Source organism: Tauraco erythrolophus, chromosome 8, assembly GCF_009769465.1.
Source record: "Tauraco erythrolophus isolate bTauEry1 chromosome 8, bTauEry1.pri, whole genome shotgun sequence".
NCBI lineage: Eukaryota > Metazoa > Chordata > Aves > Musophagiformes > Musophagidae > Tauraco > Tauraco erythrolophus.
Window position 1 is genome coordinate 21,064,629 of NC_141472.1, and position 22,462 is coordinate 21,087,090.

The window sequence follows — 22,462 nt, forward strand, 5'->3', positions numbered from 1 at the left end:
AGTACTTGCTCGTCTTTCAAACAAATATTTTTACTATACAGGGATGTATAAGCAACCCCTCAGTGGGGGATCTTTTTCTTCCAATCCTCCTTGTATTCTGTCTGCTACCAAAACCACAGTATGTCCAGAGTCTGTATAAATAATAGTGGCCAAGAAATACGTTTTTATACTCTACATACTCGACATTTGTCCCAAGCTTTAAAATATGGATTTGGGGGACGTGAGGGCATATGGATACATCCCAAAAGCAACGCCACGGACCACATCACTGACGAATTCTCTGAGGGCGAGAGGAAAGCCCAAACACACCGAACACAGCGCGACGGGAACCTCCCAGCGCCGTCCGCAGGCGAGCGGCGGAGCGCGGACCGGCCCCGGCCCCGGCCCCGGCCCCGGCGCGGCGGCGGGGAGGCGCAGGTGGGCGCTGCGGCCAGCAGGTGGCGCGCCGCCGCCGCCGCCGCCGGTGCCGGTGCCCGGGGCCGCGGGGCTGCCGCCGGCGCTGCTGAGTCAGGGCAGGAGCGGTCCCGGTCTCGGTCCCGGTCCCGGCCCCGGAACAGGCTATTTATACCCCCACCATGTGACCGCGTGAGCGTCCCATCGCCGACTCACTTTTTCCACTCGCCCCGTTTAAAGTATACGTCTTGTTTTTCCTTGGAAGTCTGCGGAGGAGATCTGGAACGCTGGGTTTGATACCGGCCTCATTTCCACGTGCTCTTCCCCGTCCTCCACCCGCCCCTGCGCTCCGCGTTTCTTCGATTCCTGCGCTGACTGCAGGCAGGGAATCTGTAAATGTTTCTGCTCCCAGCTTACCTGGAGCAGGGCCAGAGCTTCTTAATATAGACTGAGGCACGATCATAACAGTCTTCTGCCTGTGCAGATCTGTTCTCAATTTTCTTTTCCAAACAGAAGGATGTACCGTGAAGCACCAAGCTTTCTAACTCTCAAACAAGCTTCGGGGACGGGTTTTCTTAAGTTTTGGCGCATACGGAAAATAGGCTGAAATTTTTACTGTAAAACTGCCATGTAACAAAATTTTCTCAAATCTCATCTCCATTTATAATCACTTACGAATAAAAATTACAATCAGCAGTAGGTAAAACCATATGCTCAAGCGATGCTGGTGCACTATGCAAAAATAGGGCTGGCCTGGGTATATGGTGAATACATGGACACAAAATCAGTACAAAAGAGAAAATGCACAAAAAATGGGAGAACACATACCAGTAAAGACAAATGGAGGCTTGATTTGAAAATTTATGCTTTTATGCCCCTTTTCTTTAAAACATAAACATACACCTATACAATTTCTGTGAAAATTGCATCAAACACATGTATACCTGAGTTGTCTTGCCCTCACACTATTAACTGAAAACATGTAATTGGTTTTAAGATGTGAATCACAAAACCATAAATATCATGACACTTAAACCAGTGTAATAATAAATACAGAGTACAGCTAAGTGTATTGGCTCCTAATACAAGTTTCACAACATTCTAGGCATTCCTAAAAAACAAGGTAAGTTATATTCTAAAAATACCCCAAGCACAGATATTTTCTACCAATACATCATTGGAGTCTGATGTACTTCTGAAAAGAATATGGACTCATACAATTTCAAGGGAAAACCACATCATTTCCTCTTGGGAGGAAGGAAACTTACCTCCACTCCGCCTTGTTATGCAGGAATGAGTTACACTGGTCTGGAAGGTTGCTGTCATTTGACATAGATTCCAGGATTGAAATGATCTGCTTGAAAGATGGCCTTTTCTGAAGGAAAACAAAACAAAACAAAACACAGCATTTGCATTCATATACAACTATTACTGCAGGAATTTTTCTACTGAAAGACTGCAAGCAACAGAAATTGGAATGTCGCTTTCTGAACTCAGCATCCTACAAGAGAACTGTAAACTTGTAAATGGATTTTTTTGTTCTTCCCATTGAAGTAAAGATCAGTTTGGGAAGAGTCACATAAGCTAGCAGGACTCAAGCCTTAGTCTCATATATCTTACCAGTAAAACCTTTTGGTACTCAATAAGAGCATTAAACAACATTAGTAGCATCAATATCCATCAAGATTCTTAATTCTGAAGTTTTCCTCAAGCTAAGAAGGAAAATAGTGCCAAAAAGACCTATTAGCAACTGGTAATTAGACACAAAGCATTTTACAGGTAGGAACGAGCTATTTAGCTGCCCATCAAAAATGGGTTTCTGGCTGCAGTTCCCCTCTTGCAGAGGACAGACTTTCCAGGGAAACCTCTCACTTAGCTACCCCAGGAGCAGCGGGGGAAGAAGTGAAGGTTGAAGCTAGACGAGGATGTCTGGCCTGCCAGCGGAGCTCACATCAGCAGTGCCCCTGCTCTTCTGTCCTGGGCTCATTTACTGAACTTTCTGCTCCAAGGCTCTCCATCCAGCACCCGCTGTGCTCAGTAGACACAGAGAGCAGTTAAAACTTCTCTGTATTTTCTACTTCCCCCTTAGTCCCAAAAGGAAGCTATGAAGTAGGATAATAACTGAAAACTGAAAAAGCCACTGTTAAATGTGTTTCTTGAAAGAGCGCTGACTCTGTTAGTCTGTTTGACAGACCCCAGACAAGGTTGAGACAAAAGGTTGAAACCAAATGTAGATACATAATAAGGGGATGATGCACATTCTCTCTCTATCGTGCCTGTAATTATACCATTTCTGCTAAAATTACAGATGCCGCAATTAAAACGTGCATTTTAATTTAGGAGCACAAAAACAATTAAGAACAATGCTGAGGTGTCTCTCCCAGGAAGATCCAAGTCATTTCCACATTATAAAAGAAAGACAATTTCTTTATTTTAAATGTCAAACAGCATGAAAAAGTGTCAAATGCCTAACAAAAAAAAAAGACGAGCTCTCTTATACTGTAATGCTGCACTGTTCAGCTCTAACTGGAGGCTTTGTCTGTCGTTTTTTGGTCCATCTCCATGATTTCAGCAACGGGTAGTTGGATGAGCTATGCAGATTTTCTTTGCAACAGAGCACGCTGGCCCCAGCCATTGGCCCACGGAGCAGCAACCTGGGCGCCCCGAGCAGCGTGGCAGCAGGCGCCTGTTCGGCCGCACAGCGCTTCCACTTGCTGGTCTAGTCCCAGTGCGGAAACCCAGCAGAGCCCTGCTGCGTTTAGCAGGGAGCTGGGGGAGGAAGCCGTCTTCCCCCTACATGCGTGATGCTGCTGGACCTGCCATGGCTGAGCGGACCCTCTGAGCACCCAAACCTCCCCGGTCAGGGGGTGTGCCACGCGAGGGGTTACAGGACACAAAACTCATCACTGGCAGCAATCGGGACAGATGACTCCGGTGCAGTTTTGGGGAAGGAGAACCTTCCAACAGCCCTCACACCCTTCTTGTTGCTACAGCTGCATCTCTTGTAACCATTCCAGTGCGTGCGAACTGTTGAAGGGATTCAAGAGCCTCCCCAATGGTGAGGAAGCTGCCAGACAGGAGGTTGTGGCTTCTCCCCAGTACACCCAGGTACTGCTGCTGCTACATACTGACCAATCGACTGGCAGGTGCGTAATGTGCCTGTTCTCAACCAATTCTATTTTCAGGAAGAGAAGAAGGGCAAAGATCCCCATGTTGCATTAATTACAGTATTTTATGGCTTATTTAGGATTCTTTTACAAAACACTTCCATGAGTTTTGCTTGCTTCTTCTTTTTCGGGGGTATGCTGGGAAGTATAGGGCAGGGCTGACACTAAGTGAGCACAGTCAACACGACTATTAGGCCTGCCTGGAGTAACTGGAGCGGAGAAAATGACAGAGAACTGGGCTTTTACTAAGGGCAGGTGAAAGCACTGACTGACTGATTTGAGAGGAGCAGCAACACACACTCCTTGGGTCATCCTACACTACAGGCAAAGGAGCTGTTGAGTTGCACAACTAGAGCTGGGACAAATGCATTGACAAAGCTTGTACATCTCTGGCTGTGCAACTTCTGTGAGCAGTCACCAGCTGCTCTGCCAGCTTTGTAGCTGCCAGATTCAAAGGTACCAGCTTTCCCTGGAGGCAAAGCTGACAGGAAGACACAAGCCCACACTGCTATGTGGACTTTGCTAGTTTCTTCCCCCTAGACAAGGATAATTTCAGATCTAATAAATGCACTCTAAGTGCAGACTGATACCTTGGTTAAAACAGGCAAAAAGTGATTGTTGAAATTGGGAGCCCAAGCTGGCAAGCTTTTTTTAAAAAAAGTCTTATTTTCAGTGGATGACTGCTTAGCACTTTCTAGAAAATCGGGCATTTCAAGTCATGCCTTATAAGAGATTCTTAAAATATCAAGGCATGAGTCGCCTTTGAAAACTGTTTCCCTTTATATCTGTGATGCCTCATATAAAAACCTTTAAAATAGATGCCCCTCTAGAAATAATTTTGGCTAATGTTTTCAGTGTTTCCTTCCACTGAGTATTTCTTACCAAACAGGTCTGCATAAAACCAGGATATTTAATCCATATGGATTTCCTTTCTTGCTTATTCTCTGTTCCCCAGTTTCTGATTTCCATTAAAATATTCTGTAATTTATAAACAGCTTTGATGTTAAAGTAGGGAAAAACTGAAGGAACAGAGAAATGAGAAAGAACACTCACCTATGTTTCAAAAGCAAGTATTCTCCCGTAAACTAAGGTATCAGTGATGAGCAACCTTGTTTGTACAATTATCTAATACTCAAGCAAAAGCAGCTTGTTTGGCAGTGACTTTAACATGTGGAGGTAGTTATTTAAGATACTTAGTTACCACTGAGATTGTTCTTTAATAATTGTTCTTTAATTATTAACTTAAAATAATTAGTAATTAACATCTTAGTAAAATGCTTTGAACTCACTAGGGACTTTGTTTCAGATAGCACAGTTTAAACTCTATAAAGACTACCATTACAAATACCATGTGGAGCACTGCACTATGGACATTTTTATCCATATACGAAGAAATTCTCCAGAATTCAAAGCCAAGTTAATAACTCTGTCCATTCCCATGAGGAAGATATGGTGTGAGCAGAGTCTGACACTCCAGCTGCTCTGCAGCAGCTCTCCAAGTGTATTCCTTAGCCCCACAGTAAACGCACATCCCTCTTTTCTCAAGGTTAAGCCACCTAAAGATACCTCATGCTTTCCGTGACCTAAAGTATGCACATTAGCAATTGCTTTTGAGCAGCCGACATCCTCAAGCTCACTCCCACTTGACCTTCAGTAACTTGTTCACGCATCGACTATCTGATTTTCTAAAGCTAATCCTGGCGAAAAGGGAACGTAACACAGAGCAGTATTTTAGAGGAATGTGCTCCATCTTTTGGCTCATGCAGGCCACACAGCCTTTTATCAAGGCATTTTGAGAGCTGTAAGTAGCGATCCTTTCCCAACACGTGACTGAGTAAGTCAGTCACATGCCCAAACTGTGACCAGAGATTACTCCGTTTCAGTCATGTGAACAAAGCATTTATAATTGCTTAACACAAGAGAAGCTGCACGAAAAAAGCAGCAAAGAGCAGATTGTCAGAGAAACCTGTCTAATCTGAGATTCGCTCTTTGCACAGATCAGAGTCACCTCTGGGAACAACGGTCCCACAAACCAGCCCAAATCCAGGTGAATTGCACACGCAAGCAGAACTCAGCCTGATGGTTGGGCATCCTTCTTTTACAACATGCAGATCCCTCCCTCTCCTTGAAAAACAGCAACAGCCTTCTGGACACTCGCATATGTGGCTAGACCAAGCCAGAGAGCAAGCTGGTCTAGTATGTGCTGCAATTACAGAAAAGAAGCTCTGATAATTCTTATTCTGTGGTATTTGGTAGCGATGCTGATGCTTAAAAGTAGTTATTAAAGATACGTAATTACTACTAAAAGCGCTCTTCTGTAATTACTGACCTAGAACTTAACAGTCAAAGCATTTTTCTCCCCTCTCTTCTGTGGAGAGGACAAAGAGGGAGATACTAGGGGAATAGCATTTAAATGGGTCTTCATGTGGAACACACCAGGCTTCCAGATCCATTCTGTAGGAAAGCAACTCCTTGCTTAAAAAAAAGAAACCAAGAAGGGAAATCTCCTTTCTCATATTGCTCTTCTATGGCTACTCTCTGGTGATAACAAGTTCTAGCTTCAGAGCACCTGAACACTGTAATCTGCTTTGGGATTAATTTTAGTCTCTCTGAAGTAGTAGCTAGCTTTCTTCTGAGTTTAAAGGAACAAAGCTCTTGCTGGTGCCTTGACTTGCAAAAAAGAGCATAATTTCTTTTCCTTACCTTTACTTCTCTCTCTCAAATATCTTCGTAGGCAAAGGAAATGTATGCTAATACTTGGTAATAAAGGAGCATGCCCACAGGCTCTTTCCAGCCAGTTTTATGTACACCAGGATGGTAGCTGAGTCAACTTAAAGAAGGGAACTCCCATAATCTACAAAACATTTTACTGAATAAACACTTTCTTTAATTTCCCTTTTAGTTTGTTCTCATGGGGCAGATTAATAGTGACAACGGTTTGGCTTTAACTTGTATTTTTACTCTGTTTTCATGGTTAAATGGTATATTACAGTACTTCTATTATTATATTATTACAGTATAATCATTATAAAGCTCATCATTCAAAGTCCTAAGGGAAAAGATTAGGAAAGGTTTAATGTTACTTTAGAATGTGTTGCTGCTGTTCTTACCCACATTTTATAGATTAACTCATTCTTTACGTGCTTTCAACACAGAAAGGCATCGAAGTTGGACCTTGAAATAGATATTTCATATGTTATGCTCACATACATTCAAGAAATATTAATTATTAACTACTGAATGAATAATAGGAAAGAACAATTTTTCACTTGCTCCAAAATGGCTACATTCTTACCATCTCACCCTATCTACAGACATTGTCTTTAGTAGCATAATAATTCTTGACTAGAAGGGAAAGAGACACATTTAGGTATAAATATGTAAACATATAGAAAAAAGACAGCTTCAGCTATCTTTGTGAAGAAACGTGTCTACTAGCATGCAGCTGGGACTTGTCCCCCAAAGAAACACTAACACACTTAGGAAAACAAGGCAGGGGGTGGTGGTGTAGAAATCAAACACAAATTAAATTACCTTTGAATCAGCATCCCAACATTGGTGCATCAGTTCTGCAAAACTTCTGGGACAACTGCTTGGAATGGTTAATCTCTAAAGCAGAGAGAATGTACCAGTTATTGGAAGCATTTCCCTGTAAGCTGCTACTAATAGATTCCCTATAAAAGCAATGCAATTAAAAGAAGTAAAACACGCTTTTCTTTCTTTTAAATCCAATATAAAAACTGAGGATTGACATATCAAAAGGAAAAATCAAAATTACTAACACTAGCAAGACGTACAAATTAACAGACCTATAAAGAAGGAATGGAACAAAAGCATAAATGGAGTTGCTTAAGCAAGCTCAGAGACAAGGAAGTGAAAACAAGGCAAACATCTTTTAATACTAAAGCATAATAGTTTGTGGAGGTTACTGCATGGTATTCTAAGATGCTTGTAAAGATAGGTATAAGGTACAGGCTGCCTTAATTCTTTTTTCCCACACAGATGATCCAGCTGTAAAATACCATAGTCACTTTTGATACAACAAATGGCTCAAATACAAATTACGTTAAGTGAGTTAAAAAGAGTTAAGTGAAGCTCTGCATAACGCAAGAGACGTTTCAAGAGCCTGTGGTCAGAAGGATTAATGAGGACACACAGATCTCAGAGAGCACTCACAGGGCACAGTGAACTCATAAATATTTCCTGATGACTGAAGACTAGGAGTTGCTGGTTATAGGCAGGACCACTGACTACAGAGAATTAGTTTGAAGTTTATTTGGTTTCTTTTGCTGGGAGTTTTAAACCATGAAAAGATTCCGTCAGTCAGTCTCAGACAACTTTTAGTTTAAAGACTCTGCATCTACATTGGAAATCCTAAAAGCAAATCCATTCTCATATACACACACAGGTACTAAAGTCTCTCCAGTTGAGATGAAACGTGTATCCCAACAACATTACACAGATAAGGAGATCCTTCTGCTCTTGCTAAGGCAGTTAACCGATTTCAGATGTTTCATATTAAATTAAAAAATATGTAGGTAAAACCCACAGTTCTTCAGTGAAAATGGGCCCAAATAATAACAGAGGTGAAGCTGGAAAAAAGGTTCTCTTTCCTGTAACAGGTGTCCTGTTCCGACCAACCTGCCGGGAAGACCCTTTGATCTGTCCTGCTCTTGGCATTTCACAAGCAAAGCAGAGCAAGTTTTGTCAAATTGTACCATTATATTACTGCAACATGACCTGAGAAGTTTTACAAGCCACAGTAGCCAAAGTAAGAGTTAACAAATTCTGCTGCACAAGCATTTGAACACCATGAAAACTGGAAACATGAGATACAGAGCCAGGGTACTGCAGGAGTATGATTACTAAGGTAATGTAATATCTTAAGGTGCAAAGATTTCCGTGCAAGAAATACACAGAAATTTGTACAATGCATAAACAAATTGTAGTGGTGCTTGATCTCTGGTTGAGTCATCAGCCTAAAAATACACTGGCTAGTCTTGCTACAGTATTTGTCTGTAACCCTCACTGTTCCAGGAGGTGTAAAATCAGTTGCAATCACCATTTGTATGTCTCTCTCTTGTGCAGAATGTTATCTGTCATGTTATATAGAGGTAGCAGGTTCCGAAAGTGTCGTATTACAATAATGATGATGTTTCTCAGTGGTAATGTATTATGAGATCATGCCTAGTATAATCTAAACTGTTGTTTTTATTTTGAGGATTTTAAAAATATATAATTATATAGAAACTCTACCAGAATAAAAATAGCACTGTGAAATTATGCAGAGAGTTGAAAAAGACCCATGCAGAATCATTAAAATCCACTTAATTTGCTGGGCTCAGGCTTTGCAAAGGGGATTTTTCACCCTACGCAATTACGCTTTGGCCTCATTCCCACACTGATTTTAACAGGAGACTTGCAGTGCAAAAAATGAAGGACTGGCTCAACAGTGATTCAGTTCTGTTGTGAACTGGAACCATGCAACCCCACTGATGTCAACAGATTGAACTGAGAGCAGAACCTGACTCTCACACTTGCTTTGGGACGTAGAAACTATGAAGAAAATTGGCATAAGCTGACTTTTATAAGGCTTACACTGGGCATGTTCCCTAAGTCATGGCCAGAAAAAACAAAAACCTATGTAACCAAGTGTTAATGCCTTCTAAGCTCTCTGGCACCCTTCCAAAGAAGATGGTAGCAACAAGCTAGTGGTACCTGGCAGAAAAAACAGCTGGCTTTGAACATGTCACCCCTTAGGTTTCTTCAGCCATGAGTAAAATAGTTGTCATGTCCACATTTTGTTCATACTGTATTTAACATAGTTCCTTACTCTGGAAAGCTGTAGAGGAACGTGTTGTACTCTCTGACATCTTTCAGTGTACGACTACATCTCTTTACAACATTCCCAATGTTGCTTTGTACCTCTTACACAAAACTGCACAGGTAGACATAGGAAAGAAATACTGTTGATGAAAGGCTTTATGGTTCCTCCTTCAAACCGATGTATGAGGCTTTTCCTAAACTAGGAGAAAGAGTCTCATTGTGCCTCCTGCTCTGATAAATGCTGTAGAAGACCACAGTCTTAATCTTCACACTGCTAGTGTGGCATTTCCAACTAATCGGTGTATCACAGTATCACTCACTGGAGTTAATCCAGTCCTCAAATAGAAGAAAAAAAGAGAGGGGAAAAAAAAAACACCAAGAAAAAATATTAAACTAAGAGGAGGAAACCTAAGTCCTCTGTTTAACTCTGAAGCATTTTGAGAAACAGTTTATGTAGAATAATAGAAATCTGTATTGTACAGCCACTGCCTCGCCATTGTAATGTTTCCCAAGCTTCCGCTGTGTCTAGATAGAGGAGGTTTCATCTTTGTGGAGGATTTCCATGCTTGTCTGTGTGTGGTACAGTCACAACTTTAAATGTTTTTTAAATGTAGTAACTGTCTTTGATATCAAGAGACTATGTGTTCAGATATACGCTCACATGTCCAACTAACTGAAAGCCTCAATTTGTGAGAAGAAGAAAAGCGAGGCTGGGGACACTGTACAAACGGTGTTTACACCACTGAAGTGCTTTTGAAATGGAAAGACTCTGCATGAGGAGGCTTGCAGCTATGCCACAGCCTTGCCGATACCAGTGAGGAGCTCATCTTCAATGTAGTGTTGAACGTAGGTGGCAAAACTGTAATTTCTCTCTTTTTTTAAAACTATTTTTTCTTCTTTTATTTTTGAAATTTTCATCTAAGCGGCAGTTTCTTGTACTATAGTGACTCCTGCTGGGAGAGTTAAGTTGAAGTAGCTGAAGGTCTCTTACAGATATATCAACTCCCGGCCAGTAAAAAGATGTCCTAAACGCAGGAGATGGAGTTAAACTGTTCCCCTACCTTGGACGCAATGGCTTCTTTCATCACTAAGAACAAACCCCTAGGTTTTACAATTGAGACTGAGAAACTAGTACAGTACTTGTACAATTTTTGATCTACAGCATCACGACGTGAAGCTGCAACAATTAGATGTAAAGGGTCCATTCATGAGGAATAACATCACTTTGACCCTTTGTGTTAGCTCCTACTGCTAATCTTTCCATACGCGTGAACTTACTTTCAATTTGAAGAAGATGAAAAAGTCTTTTGCAAAACCCCAATACTGTTTTCTGATCTATGTACCTGAATGTAGAAACGTAGTCTTACCTCGTTTTTTTCCACTACAAGCCAAGCTACTTGTAATCCTTCCAAGCCTTTAAAGGGGACCTCCCTTGTTAGCATCTCCCAGAGAACCTGGAACAGAAAAAAAGAAAAGAATTTTTATTTCTGTACTTTGTATTTTAAATACATTATTAAACCTTGATACAGCACTATTCTGTATCCAATTATCAGGCAACCAGTTTCCATTTGCAGGAACTTGGACCAGTGTTTGTGTGCAAGATCCTCTCGCTAAATTAATTTGAATGTTTCTGCTTTTTCCTCTACAGAAAAGCCCAGATGAAAAACTGGGTTGTGCGGGGTCTAATGCCTGCAATTTTGTAAGAGCCATGGAAAATGCTTTTTACTTTCTTTGTACTCTAAAAAGTTCACATTTGACAGTTGAGACTTGGGAAGACGATGAACTTCTCTCCTTCTCAGCCCCAACTAGACACATCTTTGCTTTGTAGTCATTTTGCATTTAAAAATATTTCTATATGATTGCAGCTAGTGTTTCTCAGTAGTCAGATATATGGTCCAAAAGGTATTTTGCACCTATGTTATGCCTATGAAAACATTAAATATCGTTTTGCAAGCAAAACTGTAACTGTTTATCTCCAAGTATGTGATTATGTTAAACTAAACAATATGCAGCATATAAAAAATTACTCTGTTCTCCTCAGTATTTTATGGACACATTGTCCTTAGATATAGAAAGTTCTCCTAATTTTGCATGCTTTTAGCATTTTGGTAACACAGTACCCGAGAATCTAAGCTACTCTGTAGAAAAGAGTCTGGCATCACCAAAAAGGCTTCAAGTCAATGAATACAACTTGTTTTTCTGCCATTGGGACTGCATATTGGAGTTCAACCAAATTAACAGGCACTTTGTACCTTCCTTTGTACCTGTATATTTCTCTTTTTTCTTTTTTTCTTTTTTCTGTTTTTAATTCAGAACCTTCATATACTTATCTTTTTGCAAATATCTACAGACAAATTTTTTCTTCTGCTCATATACCAAACATATCAACAAAAAAGACATCATTTATGTAGGATCTGACCAAATGCATTAAGAGCCTTATGCAAATCTCTGTATTCTCACTATTTGGGTTAGTACCTAGGCTTATTCTAGCTACATCATTTTGAATGGATTCTGGCCAGCTCTAAAGGTAATTAGAAAGAAAATGTGAGAATATTGGCAGATGCTGCTCAAGCAGAAAAAATGCACTGAAGCAGAGTTGGGCCTTTAATCAAGTGAACAGGGTACTCCATCAATAGACCTATTTGAATAATTCTGTGTGAGTCAGAGACTGGTTAGTAAAGGTAAGGGCATCTCAGAAAAATAAGTAAAAGGACCGTTTCCCTGAGAATAAGAAATTTATGGGGAAAGCTACCATAGAGGTATTCAACTCTCCTGTTTGCCTCAATTCATTCCTTTTAGAAGGAAAAAAAAAAAGCACTTCTATTTGTAATTCCAATTATCACCTCTCTACTGGTAGAGAAAGAAATTTAACTGTGAGAGAAGGAAATAATTTAGCAGTCCCATGTACTTCAAAAAGCAGTGTACAAAACAGCCAGGTAAAACAAAAGCCCCTGGATCAAATCAAACATGCAGGTGAGCAGCCTTGCAGAACCACCTCATCTGTACCGCTGTACCAGGAAACCAGAGAGAAGAAACTCAAGTTTGCACATCAGATAGAGCAGTATCTAAATACATCTTCCAAGCAAAGAACACAATGAAATACACATTAAACGTCTCCAAGAGCTTTGAGCTGGAAAACTCTACTGCCCTGCTATCTTTCTTTCAGAAGACTGTAAATTGTAAGAGTTGTCTTGTTTCATTCATGCAGTTAAGTTTGTGCACAACATTTTGCACTGAATTCCTTTATCATGACACCTTTAGCGTTTAATTCCACTGCCTGTATGGATCACTGCCCTCCTAAACCAACTGTGCTAGCTTAAAACACTTCAAGATTGCACATAGTTCAAAAGAAAAACAGCAATCTGACACAATATGAGGAATTTTTCTTAATGCCTTATTTTTCACTAATAGTAGAAGAAAGTAAAAGATACAGAAGTGAGATGTCATAAATCCTTGTGATCTTCTATTGATTTGCACAGGTTCAGAAAATGTTCTAACAACAATGCAAATTTCATAGTCAGGCCAATGGTGTAGATAAAGCCTTTCCTTCCAATGGTGACATGCGTCAGTGACATCTTCAATTTTATAGCAGTGTCAACCCCATCTCATGAATTAGCTACCCTGAATCATCAGCTAATGTGAATGATTGCATTATCAGTCTTTTAAAAAGCAGAAAATGGGTAGCTTCTGCATTCCTGTTTGTTTCTTCCTATCCCCAGAGTCATTCGGCCACAGAAAAAGCACCTCAAGCTGACTTAACCCAGCGTCTTTATCGCGGGATACACTCTGTTCATTTTCAGAACTGGCTCCCCAGCTCACCTCATATGAAAATCAATCTATCTTCCATTTCTGGTGCAATTTAATTGAGACTGACACGGTTCACTTCCCCTCCCATCTCTAATGGTAAGGATCACCTGCTTTCCTGATCACATCGCATCTCTGTGATGACAGACAGCAGGTGCTCACAGAGAAACAGCCAAGCTAGACACAATGATGGAAAACAAAGCAACATCATTTAATGTAGTGTTTTGTAAGCTGTGGCCTCTGAAGATGCTGGGATCTTCTTTGCATACAGAGAAACAGAAAGGACACAAATGTATGAATGTTCATCCTATACATGAAGCTGAGATTAAGAATTAACATGGTCTTCAGAAAAAGCTCACACACTTCTGGTCAGCTCAGCTGCGCATCTTGATTCTTATCCTCTCAACTATGTGACAACAACCAAAAGGAAAAAACAAAACAAATCAAAACAACAAAACCCACACATCCCCACCTCAGTGCAAAGCCAATCAAGATTCAAAGTGCCATATAGGATAAGGAACGTCCAAATGAGTAATAAGAGAAAAAGCAAATACTCTGAACATCTTCACTGAAAAAAAAGAAGTATTTTCTCTTGGTAGGAAAGTGTTTACACATAAGGGTCAGGAGACACAATTAGCAGAAGAACAGCATGAGCAGAAAGTGTTGCACTCTTAGAGGTGGTGCTCTTAGGCATGAAAATTAGGTCAGTCTTCTCTGCATTGATCCAAGTGGAAGTTAAAGGTCTCATAATTCTTTTCAAAAAGAGTAAGGGATAACCCCTGGAGCTGGCCAACATTCCCTCTATAAATAACCCATGTTCTCATAGCTAAAGCAATGTACAAACTATTGCTAGGAGCAAAACAGCTGCTACATTTAACAGCAGTCTCTATGCTACCAATAGCCAATTAATGGTTTGACTTTTTGTTCTTGTAAGTGTTAAAACCATTCAGCTACACTGCATAAACTTTCTATGATTAAACACATTTATGCTGATACACAAACACACACTGCAGTGCACTACAAACAATTTTGCCAGGATAACATATTCTGAGCATGTATCTTCATGATTTCAAAACAGCTTTTAGAGTGAACATTGTCATTCCACATACACTTTCATATCTGGAAGAGAAGCAAGGAATCATTTTGAGCAACACACATAATGACATGAGAGAGTGCTACTGATGTGAGTGAATTTCTAGGCTGGTCACTTTTAACACTTAGTATCTGTTGTTTATAGAGTATGGGTTTGGAAATGGATTAGAAAACAATCACAGCATGGCTGAAGAAAAGTGCAAGATCTGTCTTTGTGTTGTAACAAATCTCCTGGAACATTTAGCTTTAGGACTTCATGGCAGTATTTTAAATTATTTACTACATATCCCAAAGAGAATATATCTACCTCTTTAACCATCCATTAAAAGCAGGACAAACTAATCTGAATGTTAGCTATAAACACGTATGCAACTGTTCACAAACAGGAAACTCATTTCAGCTGAGGAGCAACTCAGACTTACAAGGTTGCAGAAAGACTGACACCTCAAGGAAACACCTCTCACACACTTTAAGCAGAATATTTAAAATCACAGACTGGTTAATAGAAAGAAAAGCCAGTCAGGAAAAAAAATAATAGTAGAAAAGAAATTAAAGAAAACCATGGGGAAGGCGACAAATATTGCAAACAGAGCATCTATTCCTCGCATCTTACTAGTTTACATTTGAAAGGATTCTGTTCTTTGTTAAGAGGACTTTAACTGCAGAAAAGCAGATTTGTCTCTCTAGCACAAAAGCTGCTGGCAAGCGTTAAACTTTGAAAAGAGATTCTTTAAATTTTGTTTTTATAGATGATAATCATTTGAATAGAGAAAAATACCCTTTCTAATTTCAGTCTCCTAGCTAATTCTCTGGTAGTGTAATACTTAGAGGGAGATTCCAACTTTCAATGTTATATTTGGACAATTTCTAGCTGGTATAACCCCATTATGTCAGTAATTTCATCAACAGAGAACTTGGGCCACTGCCATTCTTCATTTCTACCCCTGTATCTCCTCTGAAAACGATGGTGTTCCAAGACTGGAGTTATAAAAAGATGAATTCATTCCTAAGTGCTTATGAACTTAGTAGAACATATTAGCTCAAAAACAATATATGAAAAGATGCGAGTCCAATATTATTAGGCATATTAAAGCAGCACTATACACCCGTAGCCACATTAGAATATCCTAGTAACACTGAACCATTTCCATACAGAGGGCAGTTGAGTTTTACCTCCAAGCACAGAACTGTGAAAAGAGTTTTGGATGAGCTTTTGGAAGAGGAAAAATAAACTCTGTGCAACATACTGTTCCCAAGGCTCTGGTAATACCTGACATGATATTAAAAAATTTCTTACCTTCTCCCACTACTAGGATGTTACTTAAAGTCAATTCACACCAAGATGACTATGTGAGCAGTTTGAGCTATAAGACCATGTTTGGAATTTCTCCTCTAACGTTTTTGCTTTGTTTCGAAATGGGAATGTTTTCCTTCAGTGGATAATGTGTGATTGCTTCCAGTAACAGTTTACATTAACATTTACATTTGTTAGCTTATGTTCTATTACTGTTTGTGACCTAGTTCAGTCAAGCAAGCAAGGATTTTGAATCTGCCAATAGAGGCTTTTTCTCTCTCCTTACAAACCTTCAACTTTCCATTTGTAAGTGACATCACATCATCTCTCATATATTTTTCTCACTATAAACAGCTGTTTGACAGTTTAAGTTGTCTTCCACTGGGATATCAGCTTAGCCATGTATAGCCATAGGTGCTAGCTTAAAATCACAGTGCCTCCCTCACATCTATCTCCTCCCATCTATCTCCTCCCATCCTTCAAAGTGAAAGGGGCAATACTTGACAGGTACTGAAGGAATTCCTCATTCTGCCACCCACCACTGAATCCAAAACCAAAAATGGTTAATACACAGATGTGCATGGAAACTACAGCCCCACTTCCTTTCTTTTTTCCTCCCAAAGTATTCATTACCGTTCTCTGTCAGAGAAAGGCTATCGGGCTAGACACACAATTGGTCTGACTAGTAGGGCTATTTCTAGCCTATTTTGTATTGCAGAGGAAAACCAAATTAGAGTTTACCTGCAGGCAGAGTGAAATAATTCACATTACTGCACCTGCAAACCCAGCACTGACGAACTGTAACTGATTGTCCCTCCTTCAGAAAAATGGCAAAGCCATGCTGGCCTTTTCTATATTTTTACATGGGGCGTCTACCTTCACAAGAGGTAGTCTCTGTTCTCACAGCTAATGACAGCGGTGTCTTTTAAACAATTAAGCACCGAGAAGTGGCTTGCTCTTTAATATAAAATCAGTGATATTCCATTTTATGGAAAGTGGAGTCCTAATCAGTTCATTCTGTTATATACCTATTGCAACACAACCTTTTCCTCCTCTGTTCCACTGAAAAACACAAGCAGAGATTCATGATGCAGATTGTTCAGTGGCTCCTGAAAGCCTTTGGACATACGCTGAATGCTTGTGGTAAAGCATGCCCTTCCCACACTGGCATGCTGATAATCTAATCAGATAAGGATCTTACTAAACATGCAAGACACTGTTCTTCCTATCACTTTCAAGCATATAATTATAAATTGTGGGTCAGTCTTGAAAGAAAGTGTGGTATTTTGCGTTGTCCTTATTTAGAATTGTTGTTCTTGCATCACACAGATTCTGTCCTAGAGACCTGCTACTATGCATAGGGAAATAAGAGGCACTCACCACTCCGTATGAGTATATGTCACATGTTTCAGACACTGGGAGACTCTGGATAACTTCTGGGGCCATCCATGGAAAAGTGCCCACTAATGACATGTGTGTTGTATGGGAGTGGAACCTTGAGGCACCAAAATCACAGATCTGGAATAAATAAATAAATAAATAAAAGATATTAGAGTATCAACCTCCTTCATTAGGCATCGAAACATTGAGTCAAGCAGCAGCATCTCTCTACAAATAATTAAAGTGTTCATACCTTTAACACGCCATCAGCAGCTATAACAACTGAAAATTAAAAAACAGTAGGTTACAAGAATGCTATTAAAAATAAACACAACACATTTTCACAGCAAAGGGCTTTGCATTTTATCAAGAAAAACGATCCTATGGCCAGTCAGTACCTGAACACGCACAGATGCAAAACTATCCTGGTTTCTTTGAAAAGCTTTAGAGAACATCTGCTGAATACCTGCATGCCTATGACCAGATGCAAAACCAGTCGTCAACTGCCAAGTACAGACTAACCACTGCAGCTCCACAGAGTGCATTATTCAAAAGTATGCATATCTGCCAAACCTCACAATGGACCACAGTACAGACAAGATTTTCAAATAAGAAATAATATGCCTTTATCCAGTCTGTTGTGTCTGGGGTCTGCCAGCCTTTCCTGGTACTCAACCCTTCCAAACAGAAAAAGGAAGCGAGGAGTGTCCAGGCAGCATCTGACAGCTGATAAAATGGGTACAATCATGGTCAGCAAGACACAACTTGAAAGAGTCCTCCACAAGGCTTAATGATGCCAGGAACAACTGTAACGAAGGTCAGACAGGCTCAGGATGGTGAGGAGGTAACAGACTCTTCTGTGCCTCAACAACTCCTAGCACGGCTTGATGACAGCCAAGACATTAGTTAGTTCTGCATGTACACAAAGATTAGGGACAGATTTAAATGCTACATTAATAGGTAACAGTAAATGCAGAGCGTTTCAGTGTTTTGCTACTTTACCATTCCTGGACTTCAGATCCCTGTGGATTACTTTCACTGGAGCTTCCATGTGTAAATAGTGCATTCCTACACAAAACAAGGGAACAGTCTCGTTAGGCAGGCTGAGTGTGGCCATCACTTAGCAGCAGTCACGTTTTCTGGTTCCCATTACTTGCCTTCATTACAAGTTGGCATACCTGTATGCCATAATGATACGCTGCAGGAGAAGCAAAGGTTCCCATACTCTGAGTAAAAAACACTAAGCAAAGCTCATATATCTCTCAGAGCATCTATATGGATATGTTAATGCTTTTTAACGTCGTATCTAGCTATTTTCTGTAAGGTGTTGTCTATGCAGGGCAGCTAAAATATGAATTTACTTTTTATTCATTAGTTTACACTTGTTCTTCCATGGTCACAGAGAACACAAAGGACAAAACAGCTTGTTCTGTATTATTATATGAAGAATGTCAGTATGTTTGCTGAGAACAAGCCCTTAGCTTCCCTAAATGTCCCAATTCAAATCAAATGCAAGGCTAATTACACACTTTACCTCGTAATTAATCTACATCAGCAAAATTATTCTCTAGGGACTTAGGGGCGAACCAGAAGTAAAACTGGCTCTTGGAACCCATTTTCACTCCAGAAATTACTTTGGATTCAGAATAACCAAGGAACATATTAAAAAGCACAGTGAATGAGGGTTTTTTTGTTGTTGTTTTGGGGGGGAAGGGTTTGACAATTTGAATAAGGAAGTATAGGAAAGCTTTCCTGACTTCGTAGGGAAAGCACCTCCAGCTATACACTTTGCTGACTCTGTAGGACAGCAATGCACCACTGGTCTCACTTACCTTTAGCTATGTCAGTTGCCCAGGTCATGATATGATCCATATCCATCTCTTCACTTTTGTTACTATTAATGTAATCAAACAGTGAGCCAGCAGAAGCATACTCTGTTAAAAAACAACAAACACACACACACAATATTTTTAAACACTGCACTTAAATTGAAAGATCTAATGGAAATTATGTCAGTTCCAGAAAGCAGTCAACCTCTGGCTTAATGACTAGAAATTTGGTTCAGCAGCTAATACTTAGTAGTGTAGTAGGAGAGTGGCAGTTTGTTCTGACTATCTCAACACAGACATAATCTACTGCTACAGGGAAAAAAAAAAACTGTAAAATCATTACCTAAGAACAGGCATTAAAATGAAAAAGCATTAGAGCTCAGGCAAAGCAATTCAAATTCCACAGTAAAAGGTTCTGGTGATTTACTTTCCAAAGGTTTTTGAAGGATAGTTCTGCTCAGAGAACTGTGTGAAAACGGTAACACGCCACTAGACAATTTGGTCCATTTGTGACTTTACATCCCACACGTAAATGGTGGTAAGCCTTCACTGCTGTATATTCCCTCACCCTAAGGTAAGAAAGCAAGGTGTTTCCTTATGCTCCTTGTTCAGGATCAACAGTTTTTCTTAACTTCTTTCAACAACACCTTCAGAAGCCCACAGCAGGTTTATACAGGTACAAACATGAGCTTTTTTGGCCCATTGGTGTTTGCAAGTGTGGCAGATGGAATCTGGTCTGACTGTCAGAGCTCACAGGTCTGAAAGTTGAAATAACAAGCTAGTTACACCTACATGCATTTAGGTATGAAACTGGAGGCACTTTTATATACCTTGAAATTCTTACATATTTAAACAGTGAATTTGCTGCTCCTCATCAGAAAAGCAGTTAATGGATGAGTTTGGTGGTATCAGATCCTTCTTACTGCTTCTAAAGAAAGAAGGTATTCCCCACTGGTGAGCAGTACTGCATATAAACGATGCCTCATAACAAAGGATAATTACTTTATTTCGTTTTTTAAAAGTAAAACCAGATGTTAAACATATGATGTTCTGTTACAAAGAAAGGGTTTGCAATTAGAAAGGAGAAGAAAATTTCAGCCATTTCAAAGCAGCCACAAAATCATTCCCTCTAAGACTACATCAAATATATCCAAATTGTTGTTAATAATAATATTATTCGATGAATGATACATGATATGCCAGAAGCATAGAAAGGAAACATGGCTCCTCATCAGGGAAATAAAAACCACTGGGAGATTGCTGCGCAGGGAAGGAAGCTCCAGGATGAGACTGACTCTGCAGCCTAGAACGTGGTGGTCTGTGTGAGAAGATTCCAGCGCTAAATGAAAAGAAAGAGGGAAAAAACAGGAAGTCCCTTCAAAGTAAACACTCAAGTGGCAGGTTAGTTTTGGATCATTACCGCAGGACCTCCGGCTGAAAGGAGCCTCTGCAGGAGACAGATATGTTGCTTCTGATGTCACCGAAAGAGGAGTAAGCTGCTGACCTGCACGTTTCCTCAATTAAAACATAAGCTTTTTTTACCCATGATGTCATCTGTCTTATAAATGGATTCTTCAGGACTAGGTTGGCTGCACGCTTCGCATGCCTTTACAACGCCTGGCGTGATCCGGAGGGTCAGGGACAGCCCAGTGCCCTTCGCCCCCCGCCACGCCGCGCAAGCACGGGCAAGCACGCTTCCATCAACACAGCTCCATCCTGCAGCGCTTCTCCTACACGTTTATTGTACCACAAGTTTCACTAGGAGCTTACGGATTTGGAAATTGTATCCCGAGGATAATTTTCTGTCAATAATGTAAAAGAGGTATTTGCTTTAGGAAGAAAAGCTCTGAAAGCCTGACTGGACCCACCCTCTGATGGGCTCTGGGATACACTGAACGTTTCTGTGCAGACTGGGGAAAAAAGCTCCCAAGAACCTTCTGGGAGGAGGCAGCTGTGGTTAAAAACCAGATGGGAAACTTTGCTAGGCATCGAGACTGCTGTTGACAGAGATGGCCAGTGCCATCTAGAGCGACACCATCCACATTAGCAGCTCGCCAGGCAGGATGATCCGTTTTAACGCTGACACACAGCCCAGCAGGGAAACGTGTTCCGACTGCAGATGCAGCCTTTCTCAGAGAACTCTCTGACAATCCCACATAAGACGTTACGTGCAGCTAATGCTCGGTACATGCCAGTGCTTGGCTGAATGCCCTCATCTCCATTGCTCTGAAGAAACATTAGTTTCTCAGGATTTCTTCTTGTTTGGGATTTTCACTCATAAGAAATGGATCTCTGACTAAACACAGGATTAAGTCTGCAACACTGAAGGCCATCCAGAAGATCACAGAGTGAAAATCCCTCTAAAAGATATTTCAGGCGCAATTAACGTTTGTTTTCTCAGTAGCCATTCTCTCATTTGAAAATGGTGTGGGCAAACGCAGCCTTGCTTCCCTTCCAACACACGGGACTCCAGTCTCCTTGGAAGTTGCAGGGAGAACCAATGCAGTTTGTTAAAATAAAGCTTTTTTCTTTAGCCAGGGTGGAATCAGAGCTCCCTGAGTAACAAAGTGGTTGGACTACACAGCGTAGTCTCTTTCTCACAGATGGTTAAAAAGAGTCCCCGTTTCCAATGACATAATGAACTACTTCAGCTGCTGTCTGTCCTGTGACTGGCAAGCAAGTCAAATGTCCTCTGAATACTGACCTTTTATGAGATCAAACTGAGGACTTTCTGATTCAGACATCATTCTGAGTTGTTGGTTATACATCTTCTTTGTTACTCTGCTTGCTGGTTTGCACTTATTTCATTTATGTTATAAATTAGAGTAAAATTACATTACTCAATTTATTAGCTTTCTACTATTTTTATTGCTTCAAGAACTTATCCAAGTTCCCACCTATATGCTATTACCAGGGCACTCCCTGAGTGGTGTAAACCATGGTCACTCCCATGCACCTCTGGAGTACTGGCTGCAACATCGTGACCCCCAGTAGGCTGATGCTCCTGTAAGTAAAGCTCTCCGTGCTCAGAGGCGCTCCCACCAGGTTACGATGTCATCTACTGTGATAATCGGACATCGAAGAGACAGGTAGAAACAAGAGAATTTTCACAGGTTCTGGCCACCATCTGAGAACCAATAAAACTCTGAACGGCAGTGTTTCAAACTGGTATTAAGACTGTGCCACATGCAAAGACAGCTCTTCACATCAAACTCTTTGAAGTGTTGCAGACAGGTCAAAACTGTCTCCTAGTGCCTCCTAATCCAGGCTTCCAGGGTTTTCACTTCCCTAAACACTGTTTCAGCATATTGCAGATTTCTTCGCTTTGGGTTTGTTTTCTACTACTATCTTACCTAGTTTCTCTCATACATGAATGTGAGAAATTGCATTATCTGTAATGTAATTTTATATCTGGACCAACTCCCAAGATAAAGTAAGAAAGCTTGAAGTGGTGATAGGAAGAAAAAAAAAAACACAGCAAAATACAAAAAACAACCTCCGCATAATTCCAGGATGACAGAACGAATGAAATCTAGGTTTCAGCAAAAAGAGGGAGTTGTGTTATGGTGTCTAATAAACCCTTGACTCTATTTCAAGTCCTTCCCACAGTTGGGAAGTTCCCAATGCAGATTCTGTATTTTCAACACAGGCAGAACTCACGGTGCAGCTTTGTTCTG

The 22,462-nt window shown here is 40.5% G+C and overlaps 1 protein-coding gene across 2 annotated transcripts in view; it reads right to left on the minus strand.

Moving 5' to 3' along the window:
* MAP3K20 (mitogen-activated protein kinase kinase kinase 20) overlaps positions 1–22,462 on the minus strand; it is a 94,910-nt gene that overhangs the window by 38,763 nt on the left and 33,685 nt on the right. For both annotated transcript variants that reach the window (XM_086615485.1, XM_086615484.1), the window contains exons 4-10: positions 18,789–18,890; positions 17,959–18,024; positions 17,210–17,238; positions 16,957–17,094; positions 10,754–10,840; positions 7,095–7,169; positions 1,662–1,768 (exon numbers count right to left, since the gene is read on the minus strand). In XM_086615485.1, the coding sequence (XP_086471611.1) occupies positions 1,662–1,768; positions 7,095–7,169; positions 10,754–10,840; positions 16,957–17,094; positions 17,210–17,238; positions 17,959–18,024; positions 18,789–18,890 (604 nt within the window). The remainder of the gene's footprint in view (positions 1–1,661; positions 1,769–7,094; positions 7,170–10,753; positions 10,841–16,956; positions 17,095–17,209; positions 17,239–17,958; positions 18,025–18,788; positions 18,891–22,462) is intronic.